This window comes from Fundulus heteroclitus, unplaced genomic scaffold (assembly GCF_011125445.2).
Source record: "Fundulus heteroclitus isolate FHET01 unplaced genomic scaffold, MU-UCD_Fhet_4.1 scaffold_58, whole genome shotgun sequence".
NCBI classification, from domain to species: domain Eukaryota; kingdom Metazoa; phylum Chordata; class Actinopteri; order Cyprinodontiformes; family Fundulidae; genus Fundulus; species Fundulus heteroclitus.
The window spans coordinates 1,855,674-1,872,769 of NW_023397011.1; the positions used below are offsets into that span (position 1 = coordinate 1,855,674).

The 17,096-nt window shown below is 38.4% G+C and overlaps 1 protein-coding gene across 1 annotated transcript in view; it reads right to left on the bottom strand.

The window, feature by feature from the left end:
• plod1a (procollagen-lysine, 2-oxoglutarate 5-dioxygenase 1a) overlaps positions 1–14,518 on the bottom strand; it is a 54,229-nt gene extending 39,711 nt beyond the window's left edge. Inside the window, exons 1-6 of the mRNA XM_012856542.3 lie at positions 14,261–14,518; positions 11,604–11,695; positions 11,329–11,462; positions 10,767–10,930; positions 1,520–1,632; positions 1,181–1,244 (exon numbers count right to left, since the gene is read on the bottom strand). Of these exons, the coding sequence (XP_012711996.3) occupies positions 1,181–1,244; positions 1,520–1,632; positions 10,767–10,930; positions 11,329–11,462; positions 11,604–11,695; positions 14,261–14,351 (658 nt within the window). The 5' untranslated portion in view covers positions 14,352–14,518. The remainder of the gene's footprint in view (positions 1–1,180; positions 1,245–1,519; positions 1,633–10,766; positions 10,931–11,328; positions 11,463–11,603; positions 11,696–14,260) is intronic.
• Positions 14,519–17,096: the final 2,578 nt, after the last annotated feature.

Genomic DNA, 17,096 nt, shown 5'->3' on the forward strand with positions numbered 1-17,096 from the left:
TAGTTTTGCCAGAAGCGTTCCCCATCGTGGTTTCAGGTCTGTTTCAGTACACCAGCTTTGCTACCTCAGAGCTATTTAGCCCATGTTGTTTCAATGCTGTTACCTCAAAGTGCTGACATGTGGATTGTGATGGTTAGTTTTGATGTCAATAAGATTCCTAATAAACTGTGAATTGATTAAGAATTGCTACCTCTCAATTAATCCATTTTGGTTGACTTTATTTTCATTTGTTTTCTTTTTCATGTTCTGAGTAGTGAGTAGTCTTTTCTAGTGTTTTACTAAGCAGAATAATTGCTGTTACAGGGAATTATCAGTTGAATAAATAACAACTAGCGAAATTGTAGGTGTTTGTGATTATTTTGAGTCACAAATTGAACAGTCTCTAAGAGTTACTGAATTTTATCCTTTTTGAATTAATAACTGAATAAACTGAGACATTTTCATTGGCTTGTGGTGAAGGAGTAAGGATTAAAACTCCAATTGCAATTATAAGTAAAGTTATCAACGTTTGCTGGAAAAGTCTAACCAGTCAACAACTGGTTAAATAACGGTTTCCTGGTATAAATAAGTTCATAACTGCTAATTAACAAACCAATTGTTAGTGCTAATCATTGCAGGCTCATAGCCCTTGATCACAACCATTTGAAAGAATTTTTGTTATACCTATCCTTTGATTTATAATTGGCAATTATAATTGAATAATAATCTTCATAATCAAACAGTTGTAATTGCATAACAATGTACAGTTTTCTCTGAAATACTCCATATGAAAAAAATCTAAAATAGCTTGAGCCTTAGATAATTAAAGTTTTTACTTGTCTTGGCAAATAAAGAGCACTGAATATTTTACCAGCAGTAGATGACGTTAAGCACATCTGACCAGAATAAGTATCTAAAACATTGTGATTGTTTGAATTGTTGTTTAAATATGACAGAAATACTTTCGTCTTTCTCCTGCACTGAATAGCTGTCGACTGGAAAGCTAATTTATTTAATTAAAAGTTAAAACACAAAAGGTTTTCTCTTCCAGGTAAGATATGAATAGAACAGAACAACAAATGTAACAGGGCTTTCATACATGCCAATGTGTCAGAGTGATATTTGGCCAATAAACTAAAGAGTGAAAAGATGGTTTAGGTGTTAAAAAGTTAATTTAGTTGGATTCACTTATAATACTCACCGAGAGCTCCATGAAGGTTCTGGAACAACCTGCATTTAGAGTCCAGAGTGATGTTTAAGGTTATCTGAAAATATATTTAAAAAGATTTCAGTTAAAAATAATTCTCAGTGGATTGCTTATTTTTTTTCCACTTATTCACATGTCTGTAAGTAAATATTCATTAATTTATTATTTTGCTGCAAAGTAAACTGTGCCTGAAAATCTGGCAAAGTTTGCCACCAAGTTACTGAAAACTTTTGACATAAAACGCGTGCAGGATGTCCTCATGAGACTCATTAACTGTAGCAGTGTTTCACTTAAAGGAGCTCATTTGTGTCATTAAAGTGAAAAATATCTTACTCTTTTAGCTGGATCTATGTAAATCTTTGTGAAGAAGAGCTGGTCACTGTCACTATCCCCTTGTGTCCAGTTAGCAATCATTTCTTTGATGCTGGGAATATAGCCAATGAAGCCTGGGGACAAAATAAAACCAACAGAAGTTACGTTTGACTTCACTTATTCCTCTACTGTCATGGTTGGGGTTAGGATAAACTGGCATTCAGTTTTTTTTTTTTTTTTTTTTTACAAGCAAGTACTGTAAGATGTGTTAGGTTCAGGTTGGCTCCTAATGAGGTCTGTAAGGCTGAGTTTTTACAGGCTAGTGAAATGCTGACTGTAGAACTTTGCACAGCCACTTCAGCAGTTTCTGTGCACACAACAAGCATGACTGCCTAAAGGTTATTCTGTTGTGTGCCAAAACAGTCCCTCCAGGATGTTACAACGTTTCTTTGTGATTGTTGCAGCCTAAAACCCCTGATTTTGCGGCACCTTTTTCAAAAAGTTGCTGTAAAAACACAGTATTTTTCACACTATAAAGCGCACTTAAAATCCTTAAATTTTCTTAGAAATTGATGGTGTACCTTATAATCCGGTGCACCGTACATATTTTACCGATTTTATGTGGTACAATTTGCTAAAAAATCTGTTAAAATGTATATGTACTACTTTAGTAAGCAACAAAGCTGCTCCGCTCAATAGATTTGGGAGCATTACGATATACCATAGACGTTAATACGTAGACGCCTCGTCGGGCGGGTTCTGCCTATGCTGCGAATGCGTCAGAGTGTCCGCCATGTTGAATGTGGCAAATCTGCTGTTCTTAAACAGTATCTTAAACAGTATCAGAGGGACTTTAATCTCAGAATATACTTTATATTCGTAATATTTTTATTTTTGTAATATTACAAGTTTTTTTTGTATCCCTTAGGCTTCATTCTCCTGACTTTATTCTCGTAAAGAATAAAAATAATTATAACAATCTAACCTGGCCCTATAGCTCCAGGACTAAGATAGTTCTGCAAACTGTGACTATTCTGGAAATTTTCCCCCTTAATTGTCATAATATGATGTTTTTCTCATAATATTACCACTTTTGTCTTTTTTTTTCACTTTATTCTCCAATGATTTTTTTCTCATATTAGTAATTTTATCTCTTTAATACTCCCCAAAAAGGTCTGTTGCTAATCTCTGACTATACCAGATCTTAAAAGGTTCACGTAGTTTTATGAAATAATGAAGACCACAATGTTTAGATTTAACCAACTGATTTTTATATTCATACCACACACACATCTATAATCTGGAAATATACTTATATACTTATATATAAACACCTATTTATTTGGAATACTTCAAATCTATATACACACACACATCGCTCAAAACATCTATCAAAAGCCAATCTGTCTGCCAATCTCTTTCAATTAATCTCTCTATATTTTTTTACAAGTATATGTAAGCTCCATCTATATCTTTCTCTCTGAATACTGAATACATATACACAAGGAACATAGACGTTCACTACTTTCTGCCACATACAATATGGCGGTGAAGTCGACGTGCAAACCTGCGCCCAATGAGGCGTCTACCTATATATGTCTGTGCGGTACACTGTGTCACTACTTGATCGGACCCCTGAGCAGTCTACAAGACTGCCTGACAGAAATGTCAAAACTAGAAGTGCATTCAAAGGCCCACACATTCGCGGGCATACTTCACTCCACTGAGGTCCACACTTATTCAAGGCAGACTGCGTGGACTCCGCACATACAGGTATGTGCAGAGCTCAATTTTTACACTATAAACTTCTTGCCGGAAAGAAGTCTTTACATCAAACGGTTTTATATGTGACACCAAGCATGATACACTGTGCTGCTCCAAGCAGGCGGTCACAAGGACACAGCATCACAGTCCCTCTCTGTTCTCTGCTGGAAAAGAAAGGTGCTCAGCTAGCTAATCACACATTTTACCATCCATTCCGCCGTGTCGTCCCACTGGCTAAAAGTGCGGGAGCTGTAGGAATTTGCCTAAATTTAGGCAATAGTAAGCTCGATTATGAAGGTTATAACGTCCACAGAGAGTCAGCGCGGAGTCCACAAAGCTCACAGTATGTGCACAGTACGCCCAAGTACGTGGGAGCCTTTGGGCAGCCCGCACCCGGAGTACGCGCAAGCAACAATAAACTTATGCTGGTGAAGATTCTCAGTCACCCAGGTCATGGTCATTTGTAAAGTGTTTTTTACTTTTTTTTTTTTTTTTGGAACAATAAACTTAGTAAGTTAATTCAATATAAAGGTTTAGTTTATTTTGGCCTTTTGTTAAAAACAGGGCAGTGTAGTCCAACTACTCTGTCCTCCCAACAGAGACGGATAGCTCTTTCTCTCTCAGGAGAGCTGTGTACGTGAAGGAGCAGAGTGATATTACACACTTGGGAAGACTATTTAGTGCACCTTATAATCCTGTGCGCCTTATATGTGAACAAAGACACACATAGGTGTGCATTATGGTCCGAAAAATACAGCAGAACTTTTTTTCCAGCTTTATTTTTTACCATAAAATCGTCTTACAAAAATGTTGTAACTGCTGCATGTAACTTTTCCAAAAGAGGGCTTTAACATGTTTATTTTTAAAGTGCAGATAACATTTTCAAGTACCTTTATAAAATAATAATAATTATAGTAATAATAATAATAAAGAAACTTTCTTTATATAGCACCTTCCAACAAACCCTAGCATTGACCAAAGTGTTTTGCAAAATAAAACAAATAAATACAGGTGTAACAAATAGCATCTTTGTTACAGATAAAATCAAGTCCTCATAAACTGTCAAAGTGCAAAAGAAAAATTAACATGAACTGTATATACAACATAAGTAAATTCTATTAAACTGAAATTGTTTTTGCAACAAATTACTTAATGTGCAAATACAATTTTTTACAGAATTTGCATTTAAATTTTATGAAATTTATTCACATGTAACAATACTCCTTTTTTAGAACTTAAACCAGGTAAACAAAACTCATGAACAGTGTTCCCTCTAAGCTGCGTGCGTGCACAATCGCGCACAGCATCTGGCTTCATTGCGCACAGCAAATTTATGCTGCGCAGAAAATAAAATCCAAGCTAAACTGTATATGAATAAATAATAACAAACCAAGTTATTTTGTAAAATTTCGTAACTCTGGTGAGACAGTTTTCCACTGTCTCGCTCTGTGAGCGCCAGGTGCTGATCTGAGCGCACCGCTGATTGGTGGGTGAAGTAGACGTCTTTATTAGTTGGGCAGGTTGCGGTGTGCGTCTCTGTTCTGGACTCCGTTAAAGAAAAAATGGCCGGTCCACCCAAAGTAGAAAGCTGCTGCTCTTAGTAGTTCTACCTCACTCTGTCATACTCAGCGTTCCCAGTTTTAGAACAGCCGATATCAGTCAGGTAACTAAACACAGCGTCCGATCAACCATGAGTTGAACGCGACCAGGAGCATGAAAAAAGCCCTGATCAATGGATCGCAGATAATGTGATTCACCATGGCAACGGCAAGAATAAGAAGCTTTGAAGTGCGCATTTCCTACAAGTGGAATTAAAAATCTTTAATGAAGGTATATGGAGAATATTAAACCATAAGAAACAATGCTGTTGCAGCAGAAAGAGCAAGTTGGTGGCAGAGAATGCTGTGAGAATTATTTGATAGAAAATTAAAGGTATACTATGCAACCTGGGTTGATTTTCTAACGAGGCTCCCCCCAGAGGGCGAGAGTAAAAGCGCACTGTCATAAAGATGCTCAGCTGTTCTGGTTTCTCCGTCAAGCCAGGCGCGGTTGTTTTGAGCTTAGCAGACAGGCGAATGCAACGAAAAGTGGAAAAAACGGCAGTACAAACAATGACTAACACAGTGAAAGTATGAACATCAGGGTTTCCCGCAGCGCTATCTTGGCGAGGCGGCCGCCTCGCCAAACTCACGCTACCGCCTCGCCAACATAAAATAAATAAATAAATAAATAATAATAAAAAACATTCATTAAAAAAAAAACTCAATATGCTTGCATGTTTATTTGACGTTAACACGCGGTTCTTTGTTGTTGCTTTCGCGCGTGCATATAGTGAATGGCAGGGCAAAAACACATGGAGTTCTCGCCGTAAAGCAAAACCGACTCTCGCAATCTTGCACGAGACTTCTGAGCCTGTGGGCGCGGGCCGAGGGCTCTTGCAATTGCAAGTACGGTATTTCCCCCACAGACCACCAGGGCGGCCGAGAAAACCTTTGTTCGACCTGAAATGACTCATTTAATCATCCAAAATGGAACACATTAATTAACTGAAAAATGTTGCATAGTATGCCTTTAAAGCTATTTTCTCACACTTCACTCATTCAACACAAAAAGGAGGCGTTTTTTTGGCTACAAAAAAACGCCTCCTTTTTTGGTGGCTACAATGTAGCTCACCACCCTGACGGTGGTGAGCTACATTGTAGCCACAGCTGCATATAATCTCAGGTTTCGGACAGCCGTAATGTAGTCTCAGTGTGCACGATTTTGCTCACAGAGGTCAAGTGATCGCTCAGGGAGTTTGTGTGTTTGCTCAGACACATGAAAATTTAGGGGGAACATTGCTCATGAATAGGCAGTCCTGGAGCACATAAGTTTCCAGGTTTTCCTCCCAACAATCCCCCATTGCATCTCTTGCTAAAGCCCCAGTAGTGAGATGCTGGTTGTGGTACAAGAAGACAAAAGCTTTGAGGCTGTTGTTTGTGATTGATTTTCTTCAACTGGATAACACCAGCTTATAAATGTTGCTTCATTCAGCATGAGCAGATTTTATGATCACATGTTTGTATGTTTTGGCCAAGAGGCTAAGGACAGGAAGTCCTTCCTCTAGGCCACCTCAAGACAAGTCTAGAGCTACCACTCCACATACTGAGGCTATGAGTGCTTTTGGGCCCAGATGGTTAAAATAGGTCTCAAATTCATCTTGAGGCACAGTACTATAACCTGGGATGTGTTTACAGCTGGAAGCAGAGTTACTCATAAACGACTCAACAACCTTGTGAAAACTCCAAACAGGCAATTTTGTGCCATTGAAGAAGACAAGGCTTTTAAGGACGCTTCTCTTGGAGATGCTGTGAGATGGTTATGGGCACCAGTGACAAGCCTAATTTGGGCCAAGGATCGTTTTGTGTCTTGACATACAGCCAATTTCACTGGCTCAGGGCCTTTGCGGATACACCAAATCTTGTCTCCGTGGGAACGCAGTTTAAGAAAAGTCAAAATGTTACCTAAAACACACTTTAGTAAGCATGTCTTTATGCTTGACTAAATATTCTTAGGCTAAAATATTCAACTGTTTATCCTTTTACCTTTTTTTTCTAAATAGGGCACGTGCAAGACCATCCTACTTGTTCTTCCGCTCCTTAGGGTGATCGCATGAAAGAATCCAAATCCGCTCTGGTCTTATTTCTTTCAACTGAGGCCTTCCTCTTCTCCTCATAAACTTGTTAGACAGTTTGCTTCTTGTGAGTCTCAGCAATTTTCAAAGTATACGGTGAGAGCAGCGGAGCTACAATGAACAGCTGAAACTGAACCTCACTGGATACATGAACACTAGAAGTGTGCATGTGCAACCAGCAAGAGGAAACTAACAAGGAACAACCATGCACATTGGAGTTACGTAAGGGCGTCACAATGATTGGCATGTGGGACAACCAATAGATAAGGTGATCACCCGGAACTTGAAGGCAAAGAAGATTGTCCATTATACCTTATAATCCCAACATTTTGTTTTGTAATTTATGGCAAGAGGTGGAAGAGGAATCCTATCTAATCCATCAAGGAATTTCTACCTAATCTGGAAAAACAGTCTACTGTTGTATAAAAAGACCCTTCGCAGAGTTAGAGCATCATATTTTTCATCATTAATAGAGGAGAATAAAAATAATCCTAGGTTTCTCTTTAGTACAATTGCCAAATTTACCCAGAGTCATAGCTCTTTTGATCCATCCATTCCCTCAGCTCTCAGTAGTAATGGCTTTATGGAATTCTTCATAAATAAAATTGATTCCATTAAAAATAAAATCGTTGGCATCCTCCCAAACATGATTAGCTCGTCCTCAGTAAGTGAGGCAGTGTTGGATGAATCTTTAGAACCTGATCAGTGTTTGAAATGTTTAGAAAGAGTAGAGCTTTCTGAGCCATCTAAAATTATAGCTTCATCTAAACTTTCTATTTGTATGTTAGACCCAATCCCAACAAAGTTATTTAAGGAGGTATTCCCTTTGATTAATGCCCCTATTTTAGGCATGATTAATCTATCCTTAGTAAATGGATATGTACCACAGGCTTTTAAAGTAGCTGTTATTAAACATTTACTTAAGAAACCATCTCTTGATCAAGATGACTTAATACATTACAGACCTATATATTTTTTTCCTATCTAAAATTCTCGAGAAAGTAGTTCTCTTTGTGAACTACTGTTGTGAACATTTACAAAGTAATGACATACTTGAGGAGTTTCAATCAGGCTTTCAGAGCTCATCATAGCACTGAAACAGCTCTGGTGACTAATGATATTCTCATGGCATCAGATAATGAACTTGTGTCTGTACTTTTCCTGTTAGATCTCAGTGCTGCATTTGATACGGTTGATCACAATATTCTCCTAGAAAGACTTGAACATACTGTAGGGATTAAGGGAAAAGTATTAGGCTGGTTTAAATCTTATCTGTCTGACAGATTCCAGTTTGTTCATGTTAATAATAAATATTCTTCAAACTCTAGGGTCACTTGCGGAGTACCACTTAGTTCAGTCCTTGGGCCAATTCTCTTTACTATATATATATGCTTTTGATTGGCAAAATTATGAGACAGCATGGGATTAATTTCCACTGTTATGCTGATGACACTTGGCTATATTTATCCACAAATCTTGATGAATCCAATCAATTACTTCAACTACAGGCATGTCTTGATGACATCAAAACCTGGGTAACTTTAAATTCCCTGCTTTTAAATTCTGACGGACAGAAGTTGTAATCTTTGGACCAGAGTCCTCAAAAATAAACTTCTTAATGAATCACTTAATCTGGATGGCATTAAATTAGAGAAAATGTGTTATTTTTGACAAAGAAATGTCATTTAAATCCCATATTAAACAGCTTTCCAGGGTTTCTTTTTTTCATCTATGGCCAAAATTAGAAATATTCTGTCCAGGGTTGATGCTGAAAAACTAGTCCAGGTATTTGTTACTTTAAGGCTGGACTATTGTAATTCTTTACTATCAGCAAGTCCACAAAATGCAGTTCAAAGTCTTCAGCTGATTCAAAATGCTGCTGCAAGAGTTCTGATGAAAATCAACAAGAGGGATCGTATTTCTCCAGTTTTAGGTTCCCTTCAATGGCTTCCTGTTAAATCAAGAATAGAATTTAAAATTCTTCTTCTAACGTATAAAGTCCTTAATAATGAAGCTCCATCATATATCAGAGCTCTAATTACCTTGTATGTTCCTAACAGAGCACTCCGCTCTCAGACTGCAGGTCTACTGGTGGTTCCTAGAGTCTCTAAAAGTAGAATGGGAGGCAGATCCTTTAGCTATCAGGCTCCTCTCCTGTGGATCCAACTCTGTTTTGGTCTATAAGGGCCGGCAGAGACTCTGTCTACTTTTAAGACTAATCTTAAAACTTTCCTTTTTGACAAAGCTTATAGTTAAGAGTGGTTTAGCTTACCCTGAGCTATCTCTATAGTTATGCTGCTATAGGCTTAGGCTGCTCTAGGATATCAGGGTATATTTTTCTCTCTCTGCTGAGTTTTCCTACTGTTCTCCAATTTGCATTGCTTGTTGTTATTTTGTCTTTTACCTTTTTGTTCTCTGACATTTTTTTTTTCTTCATAGAAAATGGTCTGGCGTTCTGTTACCTGTGACATCATCCAGGGAAGACAGATCAGCCACTATTACCATATAACGTAGAAAGGATTCCTGAATCAATGTGTGTTTCTGTGCTTTTTTTGGTCTCTTTTTTGTGTCTCTGCTCTGTCTTCTCTAACCCCCAGTTGGTCGAGGCAGATGACCGTTCACACTGAGCCTGGTTCTGCTGGATGTTTGTCCTTCCCGTTAAAGGGGAGTTTTCCTCTCCACTGTCACTTCATGCTTGCTCAGTATGAGAGATTGCAATGCAGACAACTGTCCCTGTGGATCTATGCTCTTTTCATGAGTAAGCTTTTTGACAAATCTGTATAATTTGATTGAATTTGATTTTGTAAAGTGCCTTGTGATGACATGTATCATGAATTGGCGCTACATAAATAAAATCAAATTGGATGCAGTATTTGGAGGCCATACTCTGATTGGAGTTTTCAGAGTTGAGCATGTGCTACAGCCGCATTAAGTATGAGATTTAAGCTAGGTTTACACTCAATGCATTGAGAAGAGTGCGAGCGCCAAAAGTGATACAATGGTGCCGTGGGCCCCTTCGTATTTTTGTAACGTGCCATGGACCGCACGCAAGTTTGTTTCAAAGTGATTATATATTTGAAATAATTCAAAGGAGCACTCGTGGAGCAAATTTGCATGTACTGACATCAAATGGAACAGAAGTTTCAAGTAGCACAACTTGTTACTGTTTAGTCTGTGATGGAAAACAGCATACAAATATAATTGCCATACTTTCAGGGGTGACTTTATTAGCCCAGATTGTGGGTACAAACAAGGATTTAGATTTTTGTTTCCATCACTTGCAGCATAAATCAAGTCTAAAACAACAACAGCCCCACAGTATGTAAGCAATCAGCTTTTATTTAGTAAAGCAAAATGTTTATTCAAACCTTTCATTAATAAAGTCCCTATGGGCTTTACAGACAGGCTGTATTCCCCATCTTCATGGCTCCATGTCTTTGTGTATTCAACGGGTGAACATAACTGTCATATGCCCAAACAACCCTTCTAAATTGTTTTTTTATTTATATACAACTTTAATTTTTCTGTATCCAAAATTGTAGACTGGACAAAATTTACTGTTGTATTTTGTATATTTTATGACACTTTGTACACCTTGATATTTATTTGTTTTATCCTGTTTTGCATCTGAATTAGAGATAATTTAAGTTTAAATTTAAGGTAATATAAGTTACTTGGTGTAAGTGGAAGGTGAATAGATGGAAAAGAAGACTTCTATATAGCACTGTGTGGGAGAAGCAGTCCATATTAAGCTGATTTAAAGAACATTTTTTTCTATATATCATCACAGTTTTTAGCTTCAAAAGACTTTTTCTGTGCTTGCTGACCCACCTCCTGAACCCAGAAACCTGTTCCCCTCCCTGACATGGGGGTATTTGTCCTCTAGATGTCTGTCTGGCCAAATCAGGCTCTCAGAGGAGAAGACCACCTTGTGTTTGGCTTGCTGGAACTTCCTGAGTAGCTCTTTAGGACCTGAAGCGAAAACCACGTCGTAGCTATGACAACACAGAAGAGAAAAGGGATAAACATTTAGAGCTCCATTTGGCCTAGCAGTGGGGAAAAAAGAGAGAAAGATAGCATTTTATAGAAGGAAACCTTCATTAGTTCTGAGTTAAGAGTTAAGTTGCCAGTTAAGTTGCCAGTGGTTTTGTTAAATTGATCCTTTGAAAGTTATCCTAATAAAACTGAACGTGGTATACATTCATACATAATGGACTTTTTTAAATTCCAGACTCCTTTCTGTTTTCCTTCAAAAGCAGACAGAGTTTTTTATAGGACTTTTTTTATTCCATTTAGACTTTTGGCATAAAATCAAGAAGGAAAAGATTAGATGAATCGACAAGGAAATAAAACAACAGGTGCAGGTTAATTGTGAGAGACAGTCCCACCATACCTGTCAATAAAAAGGATGATCTGGTGCTCAGACTTTATGTCCAGCAGAGCAGCTTTCAGGAGGCGCAACTTCTGACCTCCTCCTGGAGCCGACATGTAATCGCCTCCCCTCCATTTCTCGCCTCTGCCAAGAACCTGGAAACACACACACATACACCACAGAGAGAAAGAGATTGTCAGAAATGCATAAAAAGAAAATGCAATAATAACGCACAAAATTGTTTATTAAGGTTTTTAATTTTTTACTGAAAGGGATAGAAAAGTTACATGTCTTACTTTTACAGTGTAGTTGTAGTATTTAGCCGACCTTAGAAAACGCCCGAAGCCATCCGTCTCTTTGGTTGCAACAGTCAAAACTAAAAGATTTTCTGAGAGGAAAAGAGACAGGTAATGCTTCTTTTGTTAAAGGAACTTGGTGTTACTGGTTTAAAAGGAGTACATAAACAAGCAGAAACTTAAAATATTATGAGATGAAAGCATGATCAAATGTTTTACTCCATGCTCAGAAAAAACGTTTTATGATAGGTTCCAGTGAAAAATAAAACACAGGTACACACGAATATATAAAAAGGTTGGGTTCAGCTATGAAATGTTGCTTGGATCTAACCAGTGGCGGTTCTACGCCAAATTTAGCAGGGGGTCAGTGTTTTTTCATGGGGGCACAGAAAAAACAGATTGGGGAAAAAACTAAACAGGTCAATATTTCATTGCTTAATATATTAAGTAAACCAAAGAGCCAACCTGGAACTGCAGGTTGCTGACTCCTGAACCTATCTCAATATGTCTGGAGCTAGACGTGAAACAGCTTAATTTCAAGTCATTGTTAGAGTAAAACAGTAAAGGTAAGAAATGAAATTGGTCCAAGTGACCGGTTATAATATATTTGTCAGCATATGTGAGAAATTTACTTAAGATCATGGCTTTAGCACAGGGGCCATAACAGGGGCCCTGTTCCCACAAAGTTCAGAGCATGGAATTGTCCAAAATGTCTTGGTATGCTAAAGCATTCAGAGTTTCTTTCACTGGAACTAAGGGACCAACCCCTGCTCCTGAAAAACAACCCCACACCATAATCCCTCTTCCAGCAAGCTTTATGCTTGGCACAATGCAGTCAGACAAGTACTCTTCTCCTGGCAACTGCCAAACCCAGACTCATCCATCAGATTTCAAAATGGAGAGACATCATTCGTCACTCCAGAGAACGCATCTCCGCTGTTCTGGGGTCCGTTCTTTGTACGTCGCTAACTCAGTTAGCTGGATTTGATTGTTGACAATTTGGCATGATCTTGGATCATTTGGTTCTTCGAAACTCATCCTGCACTTGTCATAGCAACATGTACGCAAGCAAGTACGCATTAATTTGTCTGCTACTTTTTGCCAGCCCTTTCTCCTGGCTTTAGCAGACTTTGAGGTGTTCCCTGTCGTTTTAATTAATGACTCAAATTCGGCATAACCTTCCATTAAAACCTCGTGTTCTGCTTGGGAGAAAAACTGTGGGCAGTCTTTGGCCATACTGAACAGCCAATAGCAGCGTTACTGATCATTGTTTCTACTATCGATATATTTCCCCTTTTAAACAAACGCATGAACGAGCAGTTATCTCAGATAACTCAATCCAGCCATACTAATCATAAACAGCAGGTGTGTTCGAAGAACCCAATTAGCCGGATCAGGATTAGCCGGACTAAAGCATCTTGGATCTGTCATTTGATCTCGGATGTTTTAAGCAACGTACGAAGAACAGACCCCTGGAGTCCAGTGTCGGTGTGCTTTACACCACTGCATCTGACACTTAGCAATGCACTTGGTGATGTATGGCTTGGGTACAGCTGCTCAACCATGGAAACCCATTCTATGGTCGAGCTGCTGCACAACGTCCAGTAGTGAGAGCTGCACTCTCTGCGCTGTTCTTGAGCTAATTTGAAGGCCACGTGAAGTTTGGAGTTGTGTGGCGATTGTCTCTGTGTCATGGTTTTTAAGTGTTTAGCCCACATGCAGATACAGACGGAAGACAAGCACAGTTTTAAGATGTTTATGTTCATATGCTTTGGTGTTTGTATGTTTTTTTTTTTTGTAATTATCTTTGTAGTTTAAGTTTTGACAATAAACAACCACATTTTAGTAAAAAATATTTGAAGATGCAAAAATAAATAAATAAATAAAATAAAGTTGCCGGAGACGACGTTTAAGCAGTCTGTGAAATACCGTCCACGTCAGCGCCATGGTAGGCTTCTCCTGAGCTTGAAGTTGGAGTCCGATTTACAATTTCCGAGTCTGCTCCAAGGACTACAACTCACTGATTTTAGCATGGTTAGACACCATCTCATCATTTAAAATACATAGACAAGTTAAAACTGACTTGGATCAATAAAATATTTAACAATTGTTTAAAAAAAAAAAACACGGTGTACAATAATCAAGTCTGGGTTTGGCAGTGTTTTCATGCAGCCCCCAATCAAATGTGGTCTTCATGCTAAAAATATTACGTTTCTCCTTTCAAAATAGAGTTAATATGATTCGTATGCTGAATCGGAAGCTAGCTTCAGCACCGTGTTCCGTCCTTAATACAGAACGTTTTAATCGATAAAAACATTTCAATTATTCATAAATTTAACTGAAAAAAGTTTTTAAAAGAAAACGCCCCGAGATAAAGTCCCCTAAAGGAAATCGTAACGACTACAACTCCCGTTTTTAACCAAACTGATATAGGTCCGCTGCCGTGTTTTAACTGCAGTGAATCTGCTGCAACGGGGCTGATAAAAACGCAGCTGTACAGTTATCTGTTCCGTGTGCAGATAACTTAAGTTCAACCAGAGCCGCAGAGGCAGCTGAGGTGTGCCACCGCCGAGGTGTTACGTTGAGGCAAGCCGTATTCAGGGTACTATGACCCGGTGAGATGTGTGAGCGGGGCTTCTTCGAATAGCTTTACTTACCCTCCGGGATAAGCTGATGTCCACTGTTTGCCAGCGAGGAAACTACACATAAACACATCCACGAAAGGAGAAAGAGAAAGCTGGGTTTCATTTTAAGTAGAATTTAAAATAATATGTAAAATCCGAGTGTGTACGAAGGTTTCCTATTTGCAGCCCAGCCCCGGACGTGAGCCCCACTGACTGGAAACCCTGGAGGCCTGCCTGGTCACTTTCTTTCCCCTCCCTTTCACGCTTCCCCCTTTTCTTTTTCTTTTTTACTGCGGGCTTTTACCCTCTCACATGAAATAATATCAGGATTAAAGGTCTTGTTGTTGAGACGGTTTTAAAAAAGAACACTCAGGTTGCAGTGTGAATGAGTCACCCACTCCATGAATGGGTGGGATAAAAGCTTTTTAGAAAGGATATGGTCCTATTGAGGACATGAGTTCTTGCACGTAGAGTTTCTCATTCACAACACTGGCCACAATCCTGAATATGTGCCTCGTTTTTTTTTAATTGGCGTGCTTCCAAGCGAGACAAATTTGCTGTACTTTTGGCCTTGAATAAAATAAAAGTTATATTTTTAGTACAAAGCGTCTATTTCACTACTTTTTTGTTCACTTATATAACCATTTACAAATGAATATCAACACTCTTTTTAAGTTGCATCTGCAAAACACAAGAGGCAGAAAATGGTTCCTATAAATAAGGTCAACCCCAGAGACCTATGGTCAGGCCAGCTGACAGCTTTGCTAGGGCCCGGGACAACGCAGTGTTTTTGGGCCCCCCCCCCCCCCCCCCCCCCCTCTACACCTCCCCCTACACACACACCCACACACACATACACACACACACACACACCAAAAAAAGTTAACTGTATACTTCATGCCCTGGAAATCTCTGTACTTTATACTGGATATTTTCAACCCATCTATTGAATTTAGTGCACTAGTTGATCTTTTCTTCATAAGAGAACAGCAAGCACTGCAGCCAAAATATGGCCTCTTTTGACCTGCTGTATATTAACCAGTCCCTAAGCTTGATGTATCATGAAACTGTTGACCTTTCGGGTTTTGTGATTTTTATTTTATTATTACAATTAAATGATAATAATGTTATGTTCATAGTTTTTTCCTAATCCACCTCTTATATCTTTCAATCCTTATGTAATTTTGTCAGTGTTGTGTGCACCTGCCTGTTGCTTTAATCCTATAAATTTCACCGTTGTGGGATAAATAAAGGATTAGCTAATGTTATTTTATCTTAAATAACACTTTTTAATAGGATATATGTACTGGGTTCTTTCAAGGTCTTAATTACATTTTCTGTATGGGCTCCAGTAACATATGATATATAATATCTACTTTGAAAGTTAACATGAACTGCTGCGGAAGATGAACACTCTGATCTACCTGGATGTTTTCTGGACTGAAACGCCTCAGTCACTGACGTCAGTCTGTGGGTCTGTCGGGGTAATCAGAGAACTTTCATCTCCTCTCCGTTTCTGTCGCGCAACGTTTTCTTGCTCATGATTTTTCACGTGTTTAGATAAATTTGTTGTGTTTCCACTGAATTTAACCGGATTTTTACAAAACATACAGCTTGATTTCATTTAAGGTATTAAAATAGAGCCAAACGGGGCTTCTGTTTTTCTGCTCCTGCAGTCTCTCTCTCTCTCCGAGGGTCCGTTCTTCGTACGTCGCTAACTCAGTTAGCTGGATTTCATTGTTGACGATTTGGCATGATCTTGGATCGTTTGGTTCTTCAAAACTCACCCCGGACTTGCTGTCATAGCAACATGTGCGCAAAGTTGAGCCTGCTCCCGAGTAGGCTTATTTCATGTAAACAGGATTAGATCGTAGCGGAGGAGATAGGGAAGTCTGTGTCTAGCCAGTGCACTTGGACCACCTAGTGGCAGAGGAAGGGACAGAATTGTGGAACACCATTTTTTTTTTATGTTCAATAAAAGACGAAACAAATAATGCTTTGTTCCTGTCGTTTTATTTAAACAATTATTTATAAAGAAAAGTAAGCAAGTCATCTTTTGCCTGCAGTAAGAGATAGTTATACAAAGTCAGTAATACTACTATGTGTAAAATGGTGTATTAGAATTTACTCTGAAGGTCCTTTTGAAGCAACTCGATCTCTAGTGCAGTTTTTCTCTTTTTCACGTTGTGGAGTTCAATTTCTCCTCTTAATTTGTATTTTTTTCAGGTCAAAATACTTTTTCTTTTGTTGAAAATGCCGTTAATATAGGGAACAGATGGCACCTTGAGTCATTTTGTGAAAAGAAAAAGAAAAAGGGCTAAACATGTAAAAGTAAAAAGAACCCAATTTTTTTTTTTTCAGCCTTCTTATTGGTGGCTGTTAAAAACAGACAAACACATAATTTAACAGTGGCTTTTAAAAAAGAGGAAGAAGTTGCTTTTTAAAATACAGTATAATAATTAAAGGCTATCATTTTGTAGAATATTCTTGTACTTCACTTTTTCCCCATGTTCTAGTGGCTGACATCGGAGGCTCTGACATAAAAGAACAAAGTACTTGTGAAATTATTAAAATGCAAAAATATATACTGTAGAAAGTGATAGAAACATCTATCATGGACAGTATTTACAATTTAATTTGTCTGCTGCTGTTTGCCAGCCCTCTCTCCTGGCTTTAGCAGACTTTGAGGTGTTACCTGTCGTTTTAATTGACTCAAATTCGGCATAACCTTCTTTTAAAAGCTCTTGTTCTACTGGGATAAAAACTGTGGGCGTTCTTTGGCCATGCTGAACAGCCAATAGCAGCACTGCTGATCATTGTTTCTACTATCGATACATTTCCCCTTTTAAACAAACGCATGAACGCGCAG